Consider the following 23,353-nt stretch of genomic DNA (forward strand, 5'->3'; position numbering starts at 1 on the left):
TGATCCGCCCACCTCGGCCTCCCAAAGTGCTGGCATTACACGCGTGAGCCACCGTGCCTGGCCTCTTTTTTTGTTTTTTTAAGTAAAGATGAGGTCTCACTTATATTGCCAAGTATGGTCCTGAAGTCCTAGGCCCAAGCAGTCTTCCTGCCTTGGCTTCCGAAAGTGCTGGGATTACAGGTGTGAACCCCCACAACCAGCCTCAGTTAAGGGGTAAAATTTTTTTGTTTGTTTTTTTAGTGATGAGTTCTTGTTATATTGCCCAGGCTGGATATTCTTTTCTTTTAGCACTATATATTTTTTCCCCCAAATTTATACATTGAATACAACAAAGCATTCTTAATTTGTTATTTTTAATATATAATGCTATTGTACACAGACTATTGTGTAGTGTAAATCTAACTTTTATATATGTATTGTGAAATTGAAGCATTCTCGTGACTCACTTTATCGCAATATTTGCATTGTTGTGGTAGTCTTGAAACCGAACCTGTAGTATCTCCAAGGTATGCTTTTGCAAGTTTTTGTATGGACATGTGTTTTCATTATTCTTGGGTATTGTATACCTAGGAGTAGAGTTACTGCATCATATGGTCATTCTGTGTTTAAGAAAAAATTTTATTTTCAATGTTTGTGTGTACATAGGTATATATATTTATGATATACATGAGATATTTTGGTACAGACATGCAATATGTAATAATTACATTAGGGTAAATGGAGTTACCATCCCCTCAAGGATTTATCCTTTGTGTTACAATCTAATTATACCCTTTTTCTTATTTTAAAATATACAGTTAAATTATTATCAACCTGTTGTGCTATCAAATTCTAGTTCTTATTCATTATTTCTAACTTTTTTTTGGACTTACTGAATCATCTATTCTTTTGTTTTCTTTAACCGTCCTCACTTCCCTCCATCTTTCTACTTCCCTTCCTAGCTTCTAGTAACCATTTTTCTGTTGTCTATCAGCATGAGTTCTATTGTTTTAATTTCTAGTTCCCACTAATAAGTGAGAACACATGAAGTTGGTCTTTCTGTGCCTGACTTATTTCATCTAACATAATGATCTCCAGTTCCATCTATGTTGTTGCAAATGATAGGATCTCATTCTTTTTCATGGCTGAATAACACTCCATTATGTATATGTACCACATTTGCTTTATTTATTCATCTGTTGAACACTTAGGTTATTTCCAAATCTTGGCTATTGTGAACAGTGCTGCAATAAACATGGGAGGGCAAATGTCTATTTGAAATACTGATTTCCTTTTCTGTATATAGCTAGTCGTGGGATTGCTGGATCATATGGTAGCTCTATTTTTAGTTTTTTGAGGAACCTCCAAACTGTTGTCTAGATTTGTACTAATTTACATTCCCACCAACAACGTATGAGGGTTCCCTTTTCTCCACATCCTTTTATTCTTTTCTTTTGGATAAAAGCCATTTTATCTGTTTGAGATGGTATCTCATTGTAGTTTTGATTTGCATTTCTCTGATGATCAGTGATACTGAGCACCTTGTCATATTCTTGTTTGCCATTTGTATGTCTTTTTGAGTAATTTCTATTCAGATTTTTTGTCCATTTTTAGGAAAACTGTTTAATTTGATTGTTATATTTTTCTTTTAGATTTGTTTGATATCCTCACATAGTCTAGTTATTTGTTTTGGGTTTTTTTTTTTTTTTCTCTTGGAGACAGGGTCTCACTCTGTCACTTAGGCTGGTGTGCAGTGGGGCAGTCATGGCTCAGTGCAGCCTTGACCTCCCAAGCTCACGCATCCCTCCCAGTTTACCCTCCCAAGTTGCTGAAACTACAGGCGTGTGCTACCACGTCTGCCTGGTGTGGGTGTGTGTGGGTGTGTGTGTGCGTGTGCGTGTGCACGCAAGGATGGGATCTCGCCAAAGTTGATCTTGAAATCCTGGCCTCGAGCGATCACCCACCTTGGCCTCCCAAAGTGCTAGGATTGTGCAGGCCTGAGCCACCACGCCTGGCCTTTTCTTGTTTATAAATGAGATTATGTATTTATACTTGGGTTGATTTGATGACCTTATTCTTAAATATGGGTAGTTTAAGCTGTGGAAAAGTTTTAGTAGGCTTTGGATATCATAAATCAAGCATCTAAACGGATGTGTTTTTGTCTTATATATTGCTGTCGTCTCTTTATAACAACTTAATATTATGGGAGTTTTTGGTAACTAAAACAATAACTGAGTCCTTAGAGTTGCGATAATTTCTATGATAATTGTTATGTAAAGCATTAGTACATCCCCCACTTCCCCTCGTCTTTACCTCAAGTTGTGTATCACTATAGATTCTCAGGAAGTTTTTCTAAAAAATTGTGGCTGGGTGCAGTGGCTCATGCCTGTAATCCCAGTACTTTAGGAGGGCGATTTGGGTGGATTGATTGAGCTCAGGAGTTTGGGACCAGCCTGGGCATCATGGTGAAACCCCGTCTCTACAAAAAATATAAATGCCAGGTGCTGTGGCTCACGTCTGTAATCCCAGCACTTGGGAGGCAGAGGCTTGTGGATCACCTGAGGTCAGGAGTTCGAGACCAGCCTGGCCAACATGGTGAAACCCTGTCTCTCCTAAAAATACAAAAATTAGCCGGGCATGGTGGCAGGCGCCTGTAATCCCAGCTACTCGGGAGGCTGAGGCAGGAGAATCGCTTGAACCCAGGAGGCGGAGGTTGCACTGAGTTGAGATTGTGCCATTGCACTCCAGCCTGGGGGATGAGAGCGAGACTCTGTCTCAAAAAAACAAAACCAAATATATATTTGTTTTTTTGTTTGTTTTTTTGAGACAGAGACCAAATATATATTATATATATAAAATATATATTTGTTTTTTATTATAATATATATACATTATATATTATATATCTCATATATATTATATATTATATATTTTATATATAATATATAATATATTTCATATATATTATATATTATATAAATATATTTTATATATTTATATATTATATATGTATATAATATATTTATATATTTTATATAATTATATATATTTATAAATAATTATATATAAATGTATATATAAATAAATATAATATATAATATATATTTATATATACATTTATATATAACTGCATTATATATTATATATTTTATAATATTATATATGATATATTTTATATAATATAATATAATATATATTATATATGATATATATGATATATGATATATAATTATATCATATATCATATATATCATATATAATATATGATATATATGATATATAATTATACCATATATAATTATATATACTATATAATTATATAGTATATATTATTTATATTATATGTATATTTATATATAATATATATATGTAAATCAGCCCAGTGTGGTGGTGTGCGTCTGTAGTCCCAACTACCTGGGAGCCTGAGGGGGAAGGATTGCTTGAGCCCAGGAGGTGGAAGCTGCAATGGGCTGTGATCACACCATTGCACTCTAGCCTGCATTACATAGGGAGACCCTGTCTCAGAAACGAAAAAGAAAAAATTGTTGCACTATGGCTATTTTTTAATATTTAGCTCAACTGTAAGTTTTGGATATGTCTGGGAAGAGATTGATAGCCAATGACTATATTCAATTTACATTAAAATAGAAAGCATATCCCATATGACCAGGAACATAGTTGAACCAGTTTAGGTTTTTTTAAAAAGTCCTCAGAAGTGCAACATAGGTTTGATTTTTAACTGTTGCTAGAAAAATTCATTAGTGAAAGTAAAGATCTCGTCCAAAATTCCTTTAAACAGAACTTTTGGCTCAAGAGCCACTTCTTAGTTGGAGTTGTAGAGATGTCTTAAGCCTTTAATGATTTTCGAAGATGGTAGTGACGAGCTTTTCTGGGTTAGTTTAATATAAAGTGATATGTCACCGTCAGTGAAATAAGGAATATAAGGTGGCCGTGGTGGCTCAGGCCTATAATGCCAGCACTTTGGGAAGACAAGGTAGGAGGATTGCTTGAGACCAAGAGTTCGAAAGCAGCCTGGGGAACACAGGGAGACCTGTGTTCTGGGTGTGGTGGTGTGTGCCTTTAGTCCCAGCTATTCGAGTGGCTGAAATCAACGCGCCACTGCACCCCAGCCTGGGTGACAGACTGAGGCTGTGTCTCAAAAAACAAACCAACAATCAAAAAGAAAATGGGAGGTTTTAAATCTAGTTAGCTTTTAGGTTGGATTTAAACACTTTGCAAACAAATTCTAGCCGTATTTATTTCTAATGCAAAAAACATGGTCTTTAGAATTATTTAGATATGGATTTAAATTCTAATCGTTACAATTGTGACTTAACTTTTTTTTTTTTTTTTTTTTTTTGAGATGGAATCTCACTCCGTTGCCCAGGCTGGAATGCAGTGGTAAGATCTTGGCTCACTGCAACCTCCGCCTCCCAGGTTCAAGCGATTCTTCTGCCTCAACCTCCCAAGTAGCTGGGATTACAGGCACACACCACCATGCTCAGCTAATCTTTGTATTTTTAGTAGAGATGGGGTTTCACCATGTTTGCCAGGCTGGTCTTGAACTCCTGACCTCCAGTGATTCTCCCACCTTGGCCTCCCAAAGTGCTGGGATTACAGGCATGAGCCACCGCACTCAGCCTGTGACTTAACCTTTTTGAGCCTCAGTTTCTTTATCTGCAAAATCGAGATAATGCTGTCTTGTAAGGTTGTGAGGGGTAAGCAAAATAATGTATGTGTATTAGTTTTGGGTGGCTGTTGTAATACAATACCACAAACTAGCTGGCTTAAACAGCAGAAATTCTCTCTCAGTTCGGGAAGCTAGAAGTACAAACTCAAGTTGTCAGCACATTGTTTTGAGGACTGTGAGTGTGTATCTGTCCCTGTCCCTCTCCTAATGTCTGACCTCAGGCTTTCCTTGGTTAATAGATTGTGTTCTGTCTGTGTTTTCACGTTGTCTTCCCTCTATTTGTTCCTGTCTTTGTTTCCAAATTTCTCCATTTTATTAGGAAACAGTTGCACTGAATTAAGGCCTACCCTTGTGACTTCATCTGGATCAACTGCAAAGACCCTACTTTCAAATAAGATCACATTCACAGCTACTGGGTTAGGGAGGAGTATATCTTGTGTGTGTGTAGAGTGGCAGTGCACACAGAATTCAGCCCAATACCATATATAAAAAAGGCTTAGCACCAGTATATTATTTCCAACTGGACCTATAGACATTAGAAAAAGCCATTCTGAAATCTGCCAGTCTAAGCCTGGAAGATGCCACTTCTTTACTTACATCTTCTCTGATCTCTTTTCCCAAGTGTCTTGGGATCTGGAATTGTGACTTATTCGTCTTTGTGTGTCTTGTTGAGCTTTGTACATAGGTGTTTACTGAGTTTGTGTGTAGTTGAATTATGGGCTTAAATGGGTTTATTTTAGTGTCTGTCTCTGCAAGATAAAATTTTTAAGCTGGTCTTAAAGTCATCTTGCTTTTTTAAACCCTTGTTCTTATTTTCATGTTTAGAAGCTTTTCTGTGGTCTGGAATTCTTGCCTGTTTCTAAGTTTATTTATTAAGATCAGTTGGATTTGGTCATTATTGTCTATGAACGAAAGTATTAATGTGTATTTATATAGATTTATTTTTCCAGTGGATTTGCATATGTTATTTTATTTGGTCATGTAAATTTTTCAAGATAGAAGAAAGTAAATAGGGGTTTGTTAAAGTCTTTACTCATTGTACCATCAATTTAATGAAACTTTAAAATTTGTGTTTCTCAATGGCCTTGTTATTTAAAAGTTTTTTTAAGGTCATCATTATTGCTTCAGCCTAGTTTATAATGGATCATATAGTGTATGTATAGCTGTGTTATCTTTAATATATGACATCTTAGCATATTTCATAGAGTTGTAATAGCATAATTTTTTTTGGTTATATAGATGAGAGGTTTCTGTGTTGGCCAGGCTGGCCTTGAACGCCCAGCCTCGCCTCCTCATGCACCAGGACAACAGGCCTGAGCCACCATGGCTCCTAGCATAATTTTTTTAAACAGATCTCTTGGTGGATATTTTGTCATTAAAAAAAAAATGCTTTAACAGCTTGGGCAACGTGGTTATATTCCATCTCTACAAAAAATACAGAAATTTTCCAGGCATGTTGGTGAGCATTGGAACACTGAGATGGGAGGATGGCTTGAGCTCAGGAGGCGAAGATTGCAGTGAGTGAAGATTGCACCATTGCACTCCAGCCTGGGAGGCAGAGTGAGAACCTGTCTCAAAAAAAACACACAAAAAACCAACCAAACAAAAACCTGCTTTAAATATCTTACCCTAGAATTAGGAATTATAGGAAATTACTTTGAATTATTTTTGGGGCTTAAAATACTGGGAGCTGAATTACTAGTTACTCATTTTGATGGTGTATTATAGAGTAGGTGTTACTTTCCCAATTTTGTGGCTTAGGAAACTGAGACCAAATTAACAGACTTTTTGAAGGTGACACAGTTTGTGATGGAGTCAGAAGAGAGGATTTATTACTGCTTTCTCTGGTTCTGTGGTTCTGGCTATTGTCTTTACCTGATACCACTGACATTCTTTCTCCTCTGTCTATTGAATGCATGTATTTTATGATTATACTTCCAAAAATACAATGTAATCTTTTTGTAGTAGTTCTCTGAGGAGAAGACAGAACCAACAACATGTGCTAGATTGGTTATGGTTAAATTTGTCATAAAGCATATAATATTATGGTTTTGTTGTTATTGGATAACAGGAGAGTGGTTTAAGAATTTAGGCTCTGGAGTTGTATCTCTCCAGGTTTGAATCCTTGGTTCTGTCACTTAATAACTATGTAACCACAGGCATGTAGTAAAATAATGGGTAATAATGTGTTTACTTGAAGAACAGTGCCTTGCATGTAGCAAACATCATGTTACTTAATGTATTTGAAGTCATTTAGGACTTGAATAAATAAGCAAGTTCCATATTTAGCAGTGCCAAATAAATCATATTTAAATAATCAAAAATCAAATTATATAATAAATTTATTGGAACCTACTCAGATTGCAGTTTTCAGTACAGATAAAATATTTGTCTTTCCCATCGATTCTTGGTATCTCTTAAAGTTTCAAAGTCAATTAACTTTGAAGTCGTATTCTTTTTGAGAATTTACTTGATAACCATCAAAATGGTCCCTTAGACTTTTTTAAAGACAGATCTCACTCTGTAGCACAGGCTGGAGTGCAGTGGGTATGAACATGGTCCACTGTAGCCTCGAACTCTTGGGCTCAAGCAGTCCTCCTACCTGTCTCCCAAGCAGCTGGGAGTACAGGCATGCATCACCGTGCCCAGCTAATTTTTTAAATTTTTTGTAGAGACTGGGTCTGACATGTTGTCTAGGCTGATCTCAGACTCCTAGGCTGGAGTGATCCTGTCACCTCAGCCTCCCAAAGTGCTGGAATTTATAGGCAAGAGCCACAGCATCTGGCCCCCTTAGGGCTTTTTATTTTATTTTATTCTTTTTACTTTTGAGGCAGAGTCTAACTCTGTCGCCCAGGCCGGCGTGCAGTGGCGCAATCTTGGCTCACTGCAACCTCTGCCTCCCTGGTTCAAGCGATTCTCTTGCCTCAGCCTCCCGAGTAGCTGGGATTACCGGCATGCGCCGCCATGCCCTGCCAATTTTTGTATTTTTTTCTCTTTTTAGCAGAGACAGGGTTTCGCTGTGTTGGCCAGGCTGATCTCAAACTCCTGGCCTCAAGTTATCTGCCTCCCAGAGTGCTGGGATTACAGATGTGAGCCACTGTGCCTGGCCCCTTAGAGCTTTTTAAAAGAAAGCTCTTTTTAAAAGAAATTCCAACAGTGCAAAAACTGCAATTACTTCTGTACCAACCTAATAGTTTGCTTAGTGTTTTTATCATGAAAAGGTATTAGATTTTTAAAATGTTTTTTCTGTCTGTTGAGGTTATCATGTGTTATTTTGCTTTGTCGTATTATTGTGGTGTATAATTTTTTTTGAGACGGAGTCTTGCTCTGTCTCCCAGGCTGGAGTGCAGTGGCGCCATCTCGGCTCACTGCAAGCTCCACATCTCGGGTTCACGCCATTCTCCTGCCTCAGCCTCCCGAGTAGCTGGGACTACAGGCGCCCGCCACCATGCCCAGCTAATTTTTTATTTTTAGTAGAGACGGGGTTTCACCGTGTTAGCCAGGATGGTCTCGATTTCCTGACCTCGTGCTCTGCCCGCCTCGGCCTCCCAAAGTGCTGGGATTACAGGCATGAGCCACTGCACCCAGCCTTTTTTTTTTTTTTTTGAAGAGCCTCTCTGTCGCCGAGGCTAAAGTACGGTGGCTCTTGGCTCGCTGCAACCTCCGCCTCCCGGGTTCAAGCGATTCTCCTGTCTCAGCCTCCCAAGTAACTGGGTGGGATTACAGGTGCCCGCTAACACCCCCGGCTAATTTTTGTATTTTTAGTAGAACAAGGTTTCACCATGTTGGCCAGGCTGGTCACGAACTCCTGACCTCAGGTGATCCACCCGCCTCGGCCTCCCAAAGTGCTGGGATTACAGGCATGAGCCACTGTGCCCAGCCAATCCCAGTATTTTTAATGAGATTTAACTTCTATGAGTATTTAGAAGAATTCTTTGCTGTTTTCTCTGGGGCTTATGTCTGAAAGTAAAGTGTTAGCTGGGACTACAGGCATGTGCCACCACTCCTGGCTATTACTATTGTTAATACGCTAATAGAAATATTGGTTTGAAAAGCATGTAGAATATCACATGCAGAAGGGTCTGAAGTCTCTTGATATTATTAAAAATTCTTCCTATAATTTTTTCTCCATTTTTTTTTTCCCTTTGTGTTTTGATCCAAGGACTAGATCAAGGGTATCTTTTCCTTTGGATGATTTTCTTTATTGTGGGTGTTTTTAGTTCTTTAAAAATAAAGCCAGCTTAATTTTATTTTCAAAATATGGATAGATTCATTATATAAAACAATTATAAGTTGAGAACTATGTATAAAGGGCTATGTTATGAACAATTAAGATGGAATAATTTAGTTGTACTTATTTTGTAATTCTTTTTAGGCTAGAGTGTTTTCATTCTCAATTTTTCATACATTACTTTTTCAGAAGGCTAATAGGAATGACAATAATGTTTCAAAATATTTTGATTCTTATTGATGCCCCATGTTTTGTCTGTCTAAAGTGTCAACCTAAGAAAAAGTCTACGCCACTGAAGTATGAAGTTGGAGATCTCATCTGGGCAAAATTCAAGAGACGCCCATGGTGGCCCTGCAGGATTTGTTCTGATCCGTTGATTAACACACATTCAAAAATGAAAGGTAATACTTGCAGTGATTATACATGTTAAAGGCAGTTGCCTTTAGAATAACTCAATTTTTGTTATCTTAATAATAATATATTTTTTTCCTTGGAACATTTTGTGAATGAATTGGTGTTACATATTTTATCTTTTGGGGCTTTTAAAAGTTCGTTTTACTCTATGATTTAAACCTTCTCTCAGTTTTGTTTGTTTGTTTGTTTGTTTGTTTTTGAGACGGAGTCTCGCTCTTGTTGCCCAGGCTGGACTGTAGTGGTGCAATCTCAGCTCGCTGCAACCTCTGACTTGTGAGTTCAAGCGATTCTCCTGCCTTAGCCTCCCGAGTAGCTGGGATTACAGGCACCCGCCACCACGCTTGGCTAATTTTTGGTTTTTTTTTTTGTTGTTGTTGTTGTTTTTGAGATGGAGTTTTGCTCTTGTTGCCCAGGCTGGAGTGCAGTGGCGTGATCTCAGCTTACCGCAACCTCCGCCTCCCGGGTTCAAGCAATTCTTCTGGCTCAGCCTCCTCAGTAGCTGGGATTGCAGGCATGTGCCACTACGCCCAGCTAATTTTGTATTTTTAATAGAAACGGGGTTTCTCCATGTTGGTCAGACTGGTCTCGAGCTCCCGACCTCAGGCGATCTGCCTGCCTTGGCCTCCCAAAGTGCTGAGATTACAGACATGAGCCCTGCACCAGGCCTAATTTTTGTATTTTTAGTAGAGACGGGGTTTCACCATGTTGGCCAGGCTGGTCTTGAACTCCTGAGATGAGGTGATCCGCCCGCCTCAGACTCCCAAAGTATGGGGATTACAAGCGTGAGCCACTGTGCCCGGCTGATTTAAACATTCTCAATTATTCTGTTGATACCAGGAAGGTGTTAGGCCATTTCTCTAATGTTTACATTGTCCGGAATCACCTTTTAGTATATTTATGTATTTCTACTTTAATCAGGTTTGTATCATTTTTGATAATATAAAAGCTGAAACAATTGTAAATGTTTATTAATAATTTTGAAGTTTAAAATTTTAATTTGGAGTATTTCCTTTAAATGCTATTGTTTGTTTTTCAGTTGATTGTTGTGTTTGAATCTCAGGTAACTTAGTTTTAAATTACTCTAAAGGATGGGGCTGAAACTTGATTTATTTTTATTTTATTTTATTTTAGAGAAGAATTTCTGCTCTGTCTCCCAGGCTGGAGTGCAGTGGCGTGATCTCGGCTCACCGCAAGCTCTGCTTGCTGGGTTCATGCCATTCTCCTGCCTCAGCCTCCCGAGTAGCTGGGACTACAGGCGTCCGCCACCACGCCCGGCTAATTTTTTTGGTATTTTTATTAGAGACTGGGTTTCACCGTGTTAACCAGGATGGTCTTGATCTCTTGACCTCGTGATCTGCCTGCCTCGGCCTCACAAAATGCTGGGATTACAAGCGTGAGCCACCGCGCCGGGCCAATTTTTGCATTTTTAGTAGAGATGGGGTTTCACCATGTTGGCCAGGCTGGTCTTGAACTCCTGACCTCAGGTGATCCTCCTTCCTCAGCCTCCCAAAGTGTTGGGATTACAGGTGTGAGCCACTGCACCTGGCCTGAAACTTGATTTGAGCTGTCCTTTTTTCTGTTAGGATGGTAGTGATTTTATTTTAGTTTTAATATATGTATTTTAGTTTCTGAAAGTCAGATGTTGGTGAGATTCAGAAAAATCAGCTTACTCTCTGCTTTGCTGTGATCTGCCACATTCTTCACTCCTTTCAACAGGCAACCAATTGATATTAATTTTTGTTGTTGTTGTTGTTTTGTTTTGAGACGGAATCTTGCTCTGTCACGTACGTTGGAGTGCAGTGGCGCAATTTCGGCTCACTGCAACCTCTGCCTCCCGGGTTCAAGCAATTCTCCTCCTGCCTCAGCCTCCAGAGTAGCTGGGATTACAAGTGCGTGCCACCATGCCCAGCTAATTTTTGTATTTTAGTAGAGACGGGGTTTCACCATGTTGGCCAGGCTGGTCTCAAACTCCTGACCTCAAGTGAACCACAGGTCTTGGCCTCCCAAAGAGTTTGGATTACAGGCATGAGCCACCACACCTGGCCGATATTAATATATTTTTATATACATAATGTTTTTTCATATAAATTATATTTTTATTTACATGAGTAAATATATACTTCTTAGTCATCTTCCACGTCTTTCCTTTATCACAAACAGAACATTGTATATTTTGCAGCTTGCCTTTTCCACTTTGTGGAGATTTTTTTCATATTTTTATTATTTATGTATTTGTTTATTTTTCTGAGACAGGATCTCATTCTGTTGCCTAGGCTGGAGTGTAATGGCATAACCACGCCTCACTGAAGCCTTGATCTCCAAGGCTCAAACAGTCATCCAACCTCAGCATCCTGAATAGCTGGAATAGCTGGAATAGCTGGAATAGCTGGGAGCACAGACGTGTGCCACCACACATGGCTTTTTTTTTTTTGGGTGGCGATAGTGTCTCCATATATTACCCAGGCTGGTCTTGAAATCCTGAGCTTAATAAGGGATCCTCCCACCTTGGCCTTCCGGAGTGCTGGGATTACATGTGTGAGTCACCATGCCTCTTTTTTTTTTTTTTTTCAAAAGGATGATTTCTCCAAAGTAGAATTCCTGGATTTGATTTTATATTTTGAATAATGAGGTGCCCAAAAACCTTTATAAATTTTAGTGTGTCTTTTTTTTTTTTTTTTTTTTTTTTTTTTTTGAGACAGAGCCTCGCTCTGTCTCCCAGGTTGGAGTGCAGTGGCACAATCTCGGCTCACTGCAAGCTCCACCTCCTGGGTTCACACCATTCTCCTGCCTCAGCCTCACGAGTACCTGGGACTACAGGTGCCAGAACCTAGCACAGTACTAGGTTTTGTGTCTGGGCGCAGTGGCTCACACCTGTAATTCCAGCACTTTGGGAGGCTAAGGTGGGCAGATCACCTGAGGTCAGGAGTTCGAGACCAGTCTGGCTGACATGGTGAAACCCTGTGTTTACTAAAAATACAAAAATTAGCCAGGTGTGTTGGCATGCTCCTACAATCCCAGCTACTGGGGAGGCTGAGGCAGAAGAATTGCTTGAGCCCGGGATGCGGAGGTTGCCGTGATCCAAGATCACACTACTGCACTACAGCCTGGGTGACAGAGCGAGACTCTGTCTCAAAAGAAAAAAATAACTTAGTGTGTTAAAAATTTAATACCTTGACCAGGCACGGTAGCTCATGCCTATAATCCCAGCACTTTGGGAGTCCGAGGTGGGAGGATCACTTGAGCCTAGGAGTTTGAGACCAGCCTTGGCAATACAATGAGACACTTTCTCTTTAATTCAAAAAAAATGTTGATACCTTATCCTTTGTGACCTGTCTGGATATTTAAATTCTACTACTAGAAAACTCTGAGTCCTCCTTTTCTAACCTCCCTGTCCCTATGACTGCTGGTTTCTTACTCATTAGGGTGTCTCTCTCTCTCTCCTCGTCTCTCTTTTGATTGAGGGTCTCGTTCTATTGCCCAGGCTGGAATGCAGTGGCATGATCATGACTCATTGCAGCCATAGCTTCCCAGGGTCAAGCGATCTTCCCTCCTGTGCCTTCCAAGCAGCTGGGGCTACAGGCATTCGCCACTATGCCTGGCTTAGTTTTTAATTTTTTTGTAGAGGCAGGGTTTTGCCTTGTTGCCCAGGCTGGTCTGAAACTCCTGGGCTCAAGCGATCTGCCCGCCTGGGCCTCCCAAAGTACTTGGGATTACTGACGGGAGCTACCGCACTCAGCCTATTTATAGTGTTTCTTATGCATACTAGTTGAGTCCATGCTATTTATTTGACAAATAGTAAATACCTTGTATAGATTGAGTACTGTGCTAGGTTTTGGGATTCATTATTGGGCCATACATCTATACTGCTTGCTCTCATGAGAAATTAGAATCTAGTATAAGGGACAAGACACCAGAAAATAATCAAATGCATTATTACTTAACTGAGAAGTCTGTCCAAGGAACAATTTTGATGCCTATTCAGTGATATAACAGGGATAACTGACCTGGACTTTTCATCAGTGGTGTTTGCTAATAAAGTTATCTCTGATCTGTTACTTGAGAGGATGAGTTGGGAGTTAACTAGGGAAGAGAGAAGAAGATGGTTCCAGGAATCTGCAGCTCACAGAGTAATGGAGGGTGGCACAGTATGAGGCTGGGAAGTAGATATGGGACAAAGTGTTCAGTGCCTTGTTGACTTTGTTAAAAAATTTTGTTATTTTTATCTCAGAAACAATGTATATAATTAAAAAGTGTTTAGCAGGAGCCGCCATGCTCTGATCTGTTCATTTTAAAAGTTCACTGTGGCTGGATTGTTGAACATGTGTTAGAGGGGGACCACAAATAAGTAAAAAGAGACAGTTAAGTCATTATTAGTGATTATGGTGTGATGAAAATTGTGAATAGAAAATAAAAACAGATTAGGAGGTAAAATGCATCTGATGTAGTAATGCATTGGATAATGTTGACTGAGGGAGAATGAAGTCCTGAGGCTTTCAGTTCTCAGGTTTCCATATCATAGGATGGCTCCCACGTTTTTAGCTTCATCACTGGATGGCTGAATAGATCATCATTTACTGAGAGAACACCAGAGCGTCTATAACTCAGAAAGGACATATTCTTGTTCATATTAGTTGGAGCCATGGGCAAGGCATGGGTGAGATTTTTTGGGACAAAAGATACTATGAGACAAAAGGTACATTGAGGAAGACATCATTTGACATCTGTATGGAAGAGACTGAGCTTGCTGAAAAAGAATGATGAAAAAGAATCAGATGAAACAGATGGAAGAGGAAAAGTAGGAGAATGTGGCTAGAGTACAGTAGTATGTATGTACTGGGGATATGTTCTAAGATTCTCAGTGGATGCCTGAAACTGGATAGTACTGAATCCCATATATATAATGTTTTTCCTGTACATACATACCTATTATAAAGCATCATTTATAAATTGGGCATTGTGGCTGGTTGTGGTGGCTCACGCCTGCAATCCTAGCACTTTGGGAATCCAAGGCGGGCGGATCACTTGAGGTCAGGAGTTGAAAGCCAGCCTGGCCAACATGGTGAAACCCTGTTTCTTCTAAAAACACACAAAAAATTAGCTGGGCGTGGTGGTGGATGCCTATAATCCCAGCTACTGGGGAGGCTGAGGCAGGAGGATTGCTTAAACTTGGGAGGTGGAAGTTGCAATGAGCCGAGATCATACCACTGCTCTCCAGCCTGGGCAATGGAGCAAGATTCCATCTAAAAAAAAAAAAATAGTAAATAAAAAATAAATTGGGTATTGTAAGAGATCAGTAACAACTAATAATAAAACAGGGCGGGTGCAGTGGCTCACACCTATAATCCCAGCACTTTGGGAGGCCGAGGCAGGCGGATCACAAGGTCAGGCAATGGAGACCATCCTGGCTAACAAGGTGAAACCCTGTCTCTACTAAAAATACAAAACATTAGCTGGGCAGGGTGGCGGGCACCTGTAGTCCCAGCTACTTGGCAGGCTGAGGCAGGAGAATGGTGTGAACCCGGGAGGCGGAGCTTGCAGTGAGCCAAGATGACGCCACTGCACTCCAGCCTGGGCGAGAGTGCGAGACTCCATCTCAAAAAATAAATAAAACAGAACAATTACACTGTAATAAAAGTTATGGGAATCTGTCCCCTACCTTCGACCCCAATAGCTTATTTTACTGTATCACAGGTAACTGAAACCATCGAAAGTGAAGTCTCACGTGAGCTGGGACCACTGTAGTTTAAGGACGATGTGGTCAATTTTGCTGAGTGTTGCCTAGAGAGCAAATAAAATGTCCATTAGGGATAAGAAGGTGGAGATCACGAGTACCTTTTTTGTTGTTGTTGGTTTCATTGAGGTAGAAGTTAGATTGGACTGATTTGAGGCAATGGAGACAGAGACAGAGAAGGGAGGATGCTGCAGGCAGATAGGTATATAGGATTCAGAAGGATTTTTATTTTTTGTTATTTTTTATTTTAATATTAGTCTTATTTTTGAGAAAGAGTCTTGCTCTGTCACTCAGGCTGGAGTGCAGTGGCACAATTACAGCTCACTGCAACTTCCATCTCCCAGGCTCCAGTGCTCCAGGGCTCCAGCACTCCTTCCACCTCAGCCTCCTCAGTAGCTGGGACTACAGGTGTGCACCACAACACTTGGCTAATTTTTGTATTTTTTGTAGAGACAAGATCTCCCTATGTTGCATGAACTGGTCTTGAACTCCTGGCCTTAAGTGATCCTCCCGCCTTGGCCTCCCAACATGCTGAGATTACAGGTGTGAGCCACTGTGCCTGGCCAATTTATTTTTGACTCTAGAGACAGGGAAGTTTCAAGATGAAGGTGCTAGCCAATTCGGATCCCAAGTGAGGGCTCTCTTCCTGACTTGTAGATAACCACCTTGTTGCTGTGTCCTCATTTGTCAGGGAGCGAAAGTACTCACTGTGGCATCTTCTTTTAAGGAGACTAGTTGCATCATGAGGTCACCTCCATCATGAGGGACCTATTACTAATCTAGTAATAGTATTTAGTATTCTTAGTATATTTAGTGTATAAAATTAGTAAATCTACTTACTCCAAAGGCCTCACCTGTAAACACCAACATATGGGGGGGTCAAGGCTTCAGAATAATGCATTTCAGGAGGACACAAACATTTAGTCTGTAATAGCCCTTTTTCATCCTTCTTGAATGACAGTCTTACTAACTCTGAGTTTTAAATTGTCGTCAGTAAGCTGAATTCATATCCATAGTGATAGTCTTTATCCAGGCTTTAGATTTATATACTCAACTCCATACTTGAAGTTTTCACCAAGATGTCAGTTTGAAAATATATTCATCACCCTAACATGGAACCCCATACTCATTAGCTTCCTCTGTCTCCATCTTTCCACACCCATACGTGTTTGCCTTAAGCAACCACTAATGTACTTTCTGTTTCTGTGGATTTGCATATTCTAGACATTTCATATGTAGTAGGTCCCCAATTTGAGTTAGAATTTTTCGACCTTACAATGGTGCGAAAGCGATACACATTAAATAGAAATGGTACTTGAAGTTACCTGTAGAACCATTCTGTTTTTCACTTTCAATGTAGTATTCAATAAATTACAGGAGATATTCAGCAGTTAATTTTAAAATAGGCTTTCTGTCAGAAATATTGCACAACTGTAGACCAATGTAAGTGTTCTGAGCATGTTTAGCGTAGGCTAGGTGTATTAAATGCATTTTCTAATTATTTTTTTTTTTTTAGAGGCAGGGTCTTGCTTTGTTGCTCAGGCTGGAGTGTAGTGACGCGATGTCAGCTCACTGCAACCTCTGCCTCTTGGACTCATGTGATCCTCCTGCCTCAGCCCCCCAAGTAGCTGGAACTACAGGCAAGGGCCACCACGCCCAGCTAATTTTTAAATTTTTTTGTAGACAGGGTCTCCCTGTATTGCCCATGCTTGTCTTGAACTCCTGGGCTCAAACAGTCCTCTTGCCTTGGCCTCAGAAAGTGTTTGGATTATAGGCGTGAAGCCTCTGCGTCTGGCCAGCCTTCATATTCAACTTAATCTTTTCTTTTCTTTTTTTTTTTGAGATGGAGTCTCTCTCTGTCACCAGACTAGAGTGCAGTGGCACGATCTCAGCTCACTGCAACCTCTGACATCCTGGTTCAAGCAGTTCTCCTGCCTCAACCTCCTGAGTAGCTGGGATTACAGGCGCCTGCCACCACACCCGGCTAATTTAATTTTTAGTAGAGACGGGGTTTCACCATGTTGGTCAGGATGTTCTCCATCTCCTGACCTCGTGATCCGCCCACCTCGGCCTCCCAAAGTGCTGGGATTACAGGAGCGAGCCACCACGCCCGGCCTCAACTTAATATTTTCAGCTTATAATGGGTATGTCATGGAGCATCTGTGATTTGTTTATAATTTTTCCACAAATCTGTTGTGCTCCTCAACTTACAATGGGGATACGTTTCCACTAGGAATGCATTGGTTCTGATTTTTCCCATATCCCCATCATTGGTTATTTGACTTTTAAAAAATAGACAAAACATAAATTTAATGATTTTTTTGTTTTGTTTTGTTGAGATAGAGTCCTGCTCTGTTGCCCAGGCTGTGGCAGGATCTCAGCTCACTGCAACCTCTGCCTCCTGGGTTCAAGCAGTTCTTCTGCCTCAGCCTCCTGAGTAGCTGGGACTATACGAGTAACTGGGACTACAGGCATGTGCCACCACGCCTGGCTCATTTTTGTATTTTTAGTAGAGACAGGATTTCACCATGTTGGCCAGGCCGTTCTTGAACTCCTGACCTTAAGTGATCCTCCCGCCTCGGCCTCCCAAGGTGCTGTCCTGCCTCAGCCTCCCAAGGTGCTGGGACTACAGGCCTGAGTCACCTTTCCTCGCCTAATGTTTTCATTGTTTCAAGTAGGCAGTTCAGTAGCATTAAGTATATTAACATTGTTGTGTAGCCATTACCACTATTCATCTCCAGACTCTTTCATCTCCCAAACTGAAACTCTGTACCCCTTTACCAACATCACCATAGCCCTTGGTAACCACTGTTCTGTGTTTTTTTTCCTTATAAATTTGACTATTTTAGATACCACATATAACTAGAATCAGACATTTGTCCTATTGACCCCTTACTTCACTTATCATAATGTCTTCTAAGTTCATCAATGCTATAGTATGTTTCTGAATTTCTTTCTCTCTCTCTTAATTTTTTTAAAGGCTATATAATACGTCATTGTATTGTAAGTACCACATTTTGTTTTTCCATTCATCCATCAGAGAACATTTGGGTTGTTTTCCTTTTGGCCATTCTGAACAGTGTTTCTATAAACATTGTATAGTATCTGGTGTTTTTGTATTTTTTTTTTTTGGATGGAGTTTCACTCTTGTTGCTCAGGCTGGAGTGCAATGAGGCGTGATCTTGGCTCACTGCAACTTCTGTCTCCTGGGTTCAAGTGATTCTCTTGCCTCAGTTGGGATTACAGGTGCATACCACCACACCTGGCATTAATTTTTGTATTTTTAGTAGAGACTGGGTTTCGCCATGTTGGCCAGGCTGGTCTCGAACTCCTGACCTCTGGTGATCTGCCTGCCTCCACCTCCCAAAGTGCTGGGATTATAGGTGTGAGCCACTGTGTCCAACCTAAGCATCTGTGGGTTTTTTGTTGTTTTTTATTTGTTTTTTGAGACAGAGTCTTGCTCTGTCTCCCAGGCTGGAGTGCAGTAGCGGGATCTTGGCTCACTGCAACCTCTGCCTCCTGGGTTCAAGCGATTCTTCTGCCTCAGCCTCCCGAGTAGCTGGGACTAAAAGTCAGCTAAAAGTCAAAGCTGTAATGGCTAAGATCTTAACATGCCATGCAAACTCTTACAAGTCTGGTTGCTGCCCAACCTTTATTAGTTTCCCTTTTCTTCTAGTTTATGGTAGTGTTTAGAACTACTTGTAGTTTTGTTTAGTTTTATTCATTCATGCCTTTGAGGGTTCTGTGCCCTCATACTATAATTCTGTCTTTAACTGTTTACTTTTTTTTTTTTTTTGAGATGGTGTCTCACTCTGTTGTCCAGGCTAGAGTGCAGTGGTGGGATCTTAGCTCACTGCAACCCCCGCCTCCTGAGTTCAAGCGATTCTCATGCCTCAGCCTCTCAAGTAGCTTGGATTACAGGCAAGTTGCACCACGCCCGGCTACTTTTTGTATTTTTAGTAGAGACAGGGTTTTACCATGTTGGCCAGGCTGGTCTTGAACTCCTGACCTCAGGTGATCCGCCTGCCTCAGCCTCCCAAAGGGCTGGGATTACAGGCATGAGCCATCCCACCTGGCCAAACTGTTTAACTTTAAAAGTTGTTCAGCCTGGCGCGGTGGCTCACGCCTGTAATCCCAGCACTTTGGGAGGCCAAGGCGGGCGGATCACCTGAGGTCGGCAGTTTGAGATCAGCCTGACCAACATGAGGAAATCTCGTCTTTACTAAAAATACAAAAAATTAGTCGGGCGTGGTGGTGCATGCCTGTAGTTCCAGCTACTTGGGAGGCTGAGGCGGGAGAATCGCTTGAACCTGGGAGGCAGAGGTTGCAGTGAGCCGAGATCATGCCATAGTACTCCAGACTGAGCAACAAGAGTGAAACTCCGTCTCAGAAAAAAAAAAAAAAGTTGTTCAAGTACTTCATTTGTCTCCTCCCACTTATAATTGAGTGTTTTTTTTTTTAAAGAAATAAGTGTTTATTTTTGCAGTTGTCATGCCTTTTGTACTGTAATCATTTATATATGACTTATCTGTCAGACAGTGAGTTCTTTTTTCTCCTCACGTTGCTGGCACATCAGAAGTTCTTGATCTGTTAATGAAATTTATTTATTTATTTATTTCTAAGACAGGGGCTTGCTGTACTGCCAGGGTGGAGTGCAGTGGCGTGATAATGGCTCACTGTATTCTTGACCTTGAGGATGAAGTGATCCTCCCTTCTCAGCCTCTCAAATAGATGGGACTACAGGCACATGCCACCATCCTCAGCCAATTTTTTTATTTTTAGTAGAGATAGGGTCTTGCCATGTTTCCCAGGCTGGTCTCGAACTCCTGGGCTCAAGCAGTCCTCCCACTTCTGCCTCCCAAAGTACTGGGATTACAGGTGTGAGCCCCTACACCTGGCCAGTTCAATGTATTGACTCATGGGAGAGTGATTTAATTCTCAAATTGACTTTAAGAACCTCTGTATAGGTACACACATGTGTATATTAACCAGTTCCAGTTCCTGTAGGTGATTTTTATTGAAGGATTTAATTCAGTAGGTGGGAAATAAGGAGTTCATTTTTTTTTTTCAGTTTTTAAAATGAACCAGACAACACAAAATTTAACTAAGTTTTAGTTTCATTATTAAGCTGTTTTTTTATAGAAAAACTACCATGTGTACACTTTTGAAACTAGCATTTATAGAGAAGTTACCGTTGACAGTTCAGTTTGTAAATCCCTTCTCTCCTTTGTCTTTCTTTTTTCATTTTTCGTTTTGCATTCTGAGGGAAGTAGGCATTCCATAATTCTTCCAAAGGTTATTTGGATTCTTTTCTGTGTTTTGAAATAAGACATGGTTGTTACAAGGGAACTAGATATGAGTTAAAATGAATTTTCGTATAAAATGATTTTTATTTCCTTTTATTAAAAGTGACAAATTGCTAAACATGTGTTGTCCTGACTCTCTTTCTTTTGTGACACTTTTTAGTGTAATAAAAGTTGCTAAGAAAATTGTAAATGTGTGGAAGATAACATATACTAGATGAATTATAATCTTTTCTAGATGGGATTTGTATTTTCATATTTTTAATTGTATGTATAGAACTTTAGATAACCAAGAAATTATAGGCTAAACTGGATTTATTTTTGGTTTTATTACTGGTAGGCTTTCCTTTTTCTTTTAAAATTTCCCTAATTTGAAATATTGCATTTCACTTTCTTTGCAAAACCAGTGTTTGACCATGCGCTTGTTCTCTCTGAAGTTATTGAACTTACTATATCTAAAATACCAAAACCATACATTATTTTGGGGGTGTGGTTGTGGGGAGGAATCCATGCAAAGCACCTTGTGTGGTGCTCGTCTATGAGTAGCTACACTATAAATGTTAACAGATCATACATGTTGCTTTGCTGAAACATTTCTTCTTCTTTATATTAGCCTAGTGTTTTTCACATTTTCTTGGGTTTTTTTTTTTTGTATATATATTTTTGTTGCTGTGGGCTTACTATACATCTTCTGTATTTTTGGAACAATGAAATTATAGACTGATAGTGAAGGAAACTTACCTGTCTACTATCTTAATTTCTTCTTTGTAGTTAATCTACATTTAGCTGGTTTTGAAGCTATACCACGTCATCAGACTAGACTACTGATTCTTTCATAACCTCCTGTGTATTTTCTTGCCACACATATATAATACTTAAAATTTTCCTTGTGTATGATCTACTCTAGGTTGTCTAGTTCAGTGGGCATGTTAGTTGTTTCCAGACAGTCTTCTTTGGCAGCAATGATGTGGCTGTTCTCTTAATGATGAGAAGTAATTTCCTTGATCTAATGATTCTGGTTCTCTTACCCTTACCTAGTTTCCAACCGGAGGCCCTATCGGCAGTACTACGTGGAGGCTTTTGGAGATCCTTCTGAGAGAGCCTGGGTGGCTGGAAAAGCAATCGTCATGTTTGAAGGCAGACATCAATTCGAAGAGCTACCTGTCCTTAGGAGAAGAGGGAAACAGAAAGAAAAAGGATATAGGCATAAGGTAGGAAACGAAAAAGGCTTTTTATTGAGTGACAGAAGCAAGTAAGAAAAAGAAAGAAAATGGCCTTTTATTTATTTTCGAGACAGAACCTTGCTCTGTTTCCCAGATTGGAGTACAGTGGTGCAATCTTTGTTCACTGCAACCTCCGCGTCCCAGGTTGAAGTGATTCTCGTGCTTCAGCCTCTTGAGTAGCTGGGATTATAAGCGAGCACCACCACGCCTGGCTAACTTTTGTATTTAGTAGAGACAGGATTTCGCCATGTTGGCCAGGTTGGTCTTGAACTCCTGAGCTCAAGCAGCTTCCCAAAATGCTGGGATTACAGGTGTGAGCCACTGTGCCTGGCCCAGCCTTTTAAAAATCATTATCTACTTGGGAGTTAGCAGAGAGGAGGCAGGGAAGAAGCATTATATTTTTGAAATGTAAGTTATTTCCTTTGGTAGTAGAATATCTGTGAGAAAAGAGGTAGGGAGCAGATGCAGGTGGGTTTTTTTGTTTGTTTGTTTGTTTTTCCTCCCCAGTGGGCTGGGGCTAGCTTGTGACATATTTATACTCAATTTTTTGATAAATTATTTTAGTCAACTTTACTGTGTCACTCAGTAGTGAAAATTATGACATAGCATGACCATTCTTTTGTTATCTTTTATGCATGATGAAAGTATCATTAAAATGAAATATTCTGCTTCTTGCCACTTGGACTAATTATTTCTGTTAATGAGAATAATGTGGTTTTTTTGTTTGTTTGTTTCTTTGTTTGTTTTTGGAGACAGAGTCTCACTCTGTCACCCAGGCTGAAGTGCAGTGGCACACTCTTGGCTCACTGCAACTTCCGCCTCCCAGGTTTGAGCCATTCTTGTGCCTTAGCCTCCCAAGTAGCTGGGATTATAGGTGCCTGCCACCACACCTGGCTAATTTTTGTATTTTTAGTAGAGACAGGTTTTGCCATATTGGCCAGGCTGGTCTTGAACTCCTGATGTCAGGTGATCAACTCGCCTCAGCCTCCCAAAGTGCTGGGATTACAGGCGTGAGCCACTGCGCCCACTGAGAACCATAAAGTTTTTAATAATTTTCTTTTTTATGTTTGTCAGTGCTTAAGTCTAAAGTTTCTACTCTAGTTATATTTCAACCATCAGTATTGTGGCTTTTTTTCTTTTGCTTGATGTTTTATGTTAAATTTGGCTGAGAAAAATACCAGCTTATTTTAATACTCTTTTTTCCTCCAGTTTTTTTATTGTGTTAAAATATATGTAATATAAAAATTACTATCTTAAACACTTTTAAGTGTACTGTTAATGGTTTTAAATACATTTATAATGGTGTGCAAACATCTCATAATTATTTTCATCTTGCAAATCTGAAACTCTTTTACCTGTTAAACAGTAATTCCCCATTTGTCCTTCTCCCATCACTGTCACCACCATTCTACTGTTTGTCTCTATGATTTAATATTCTCTTATATTCAATTCTAGAAGGAGAAATAATAATTCTTAGTTTGGTGTTTTATACTACCCTGGGTCTAAATACTTTTATTTATTATTATTATTCTTTGATACGGGGGTCTCTCTATGTTGTTCATGCTAGAGTGCTGTTGCACAGTCATCTTTTACTGCAGCTATGACCTCCCAGGCTCGAGCCATTCTCCTGCCTCAGTCTCCCGAGTAGCTGGGACTACAGATATGTATGACTACAGTGGCTAATTTTTATTTATTATTATTATTATTATTTTAAACAGAGTCTTGCTCTGTCACCCAGGCCGGAGTACAATGGTACAATCTTGGCTCACTGCAACCTCTGCC

At 40.0% G+C, this 23,353-nt stretch overlaps 1 protein-coding gene across 14 annotated transcripts in view; it reads left to right on the plus strand.

Moving 5' to 3' along the window:
* The window catches only part of NSD1 (nuclear receptor binding SET domain protein 1), a 170,572-nt gene that overhangs the window by 51,553 nt on the left and 95,666 nt on the right, over positions 1-23,353 (plus strand). For all 14 annotated transcript variants that reach the window (XM_008958210.5, XM_034961061.4, XM_034961057.3 and 11 more), the window contains 2 exons: positions 9,166-9,301; positions 21,387-21,559. In XM_008958210.5, coding sequence (XP_008956458.1) covers positions 9,166-9,301; positions 21,387-21,559 — 309 coding nt within the window. The remainder of the gene's footprint in view (positions 1-9,165; positions 9,302-21,386; positions 21,560-23,353) is intronic.

Source organism: Pan paniscus, chromosome 4 (genome assembly GCF_029289425.2).
Source record: "Pan paniscus chromosome 4, NHGRI_mPanPan1-v2.0_pri, whole genome shotgun sequence".
In the NCBI taxonomy this organism is placed as follows: domain Eukaryota; kingdom Metazoa; phylum Chordata; class Mammalia; order Primates; family Hominidae; genus Pan; species Pan paniscus.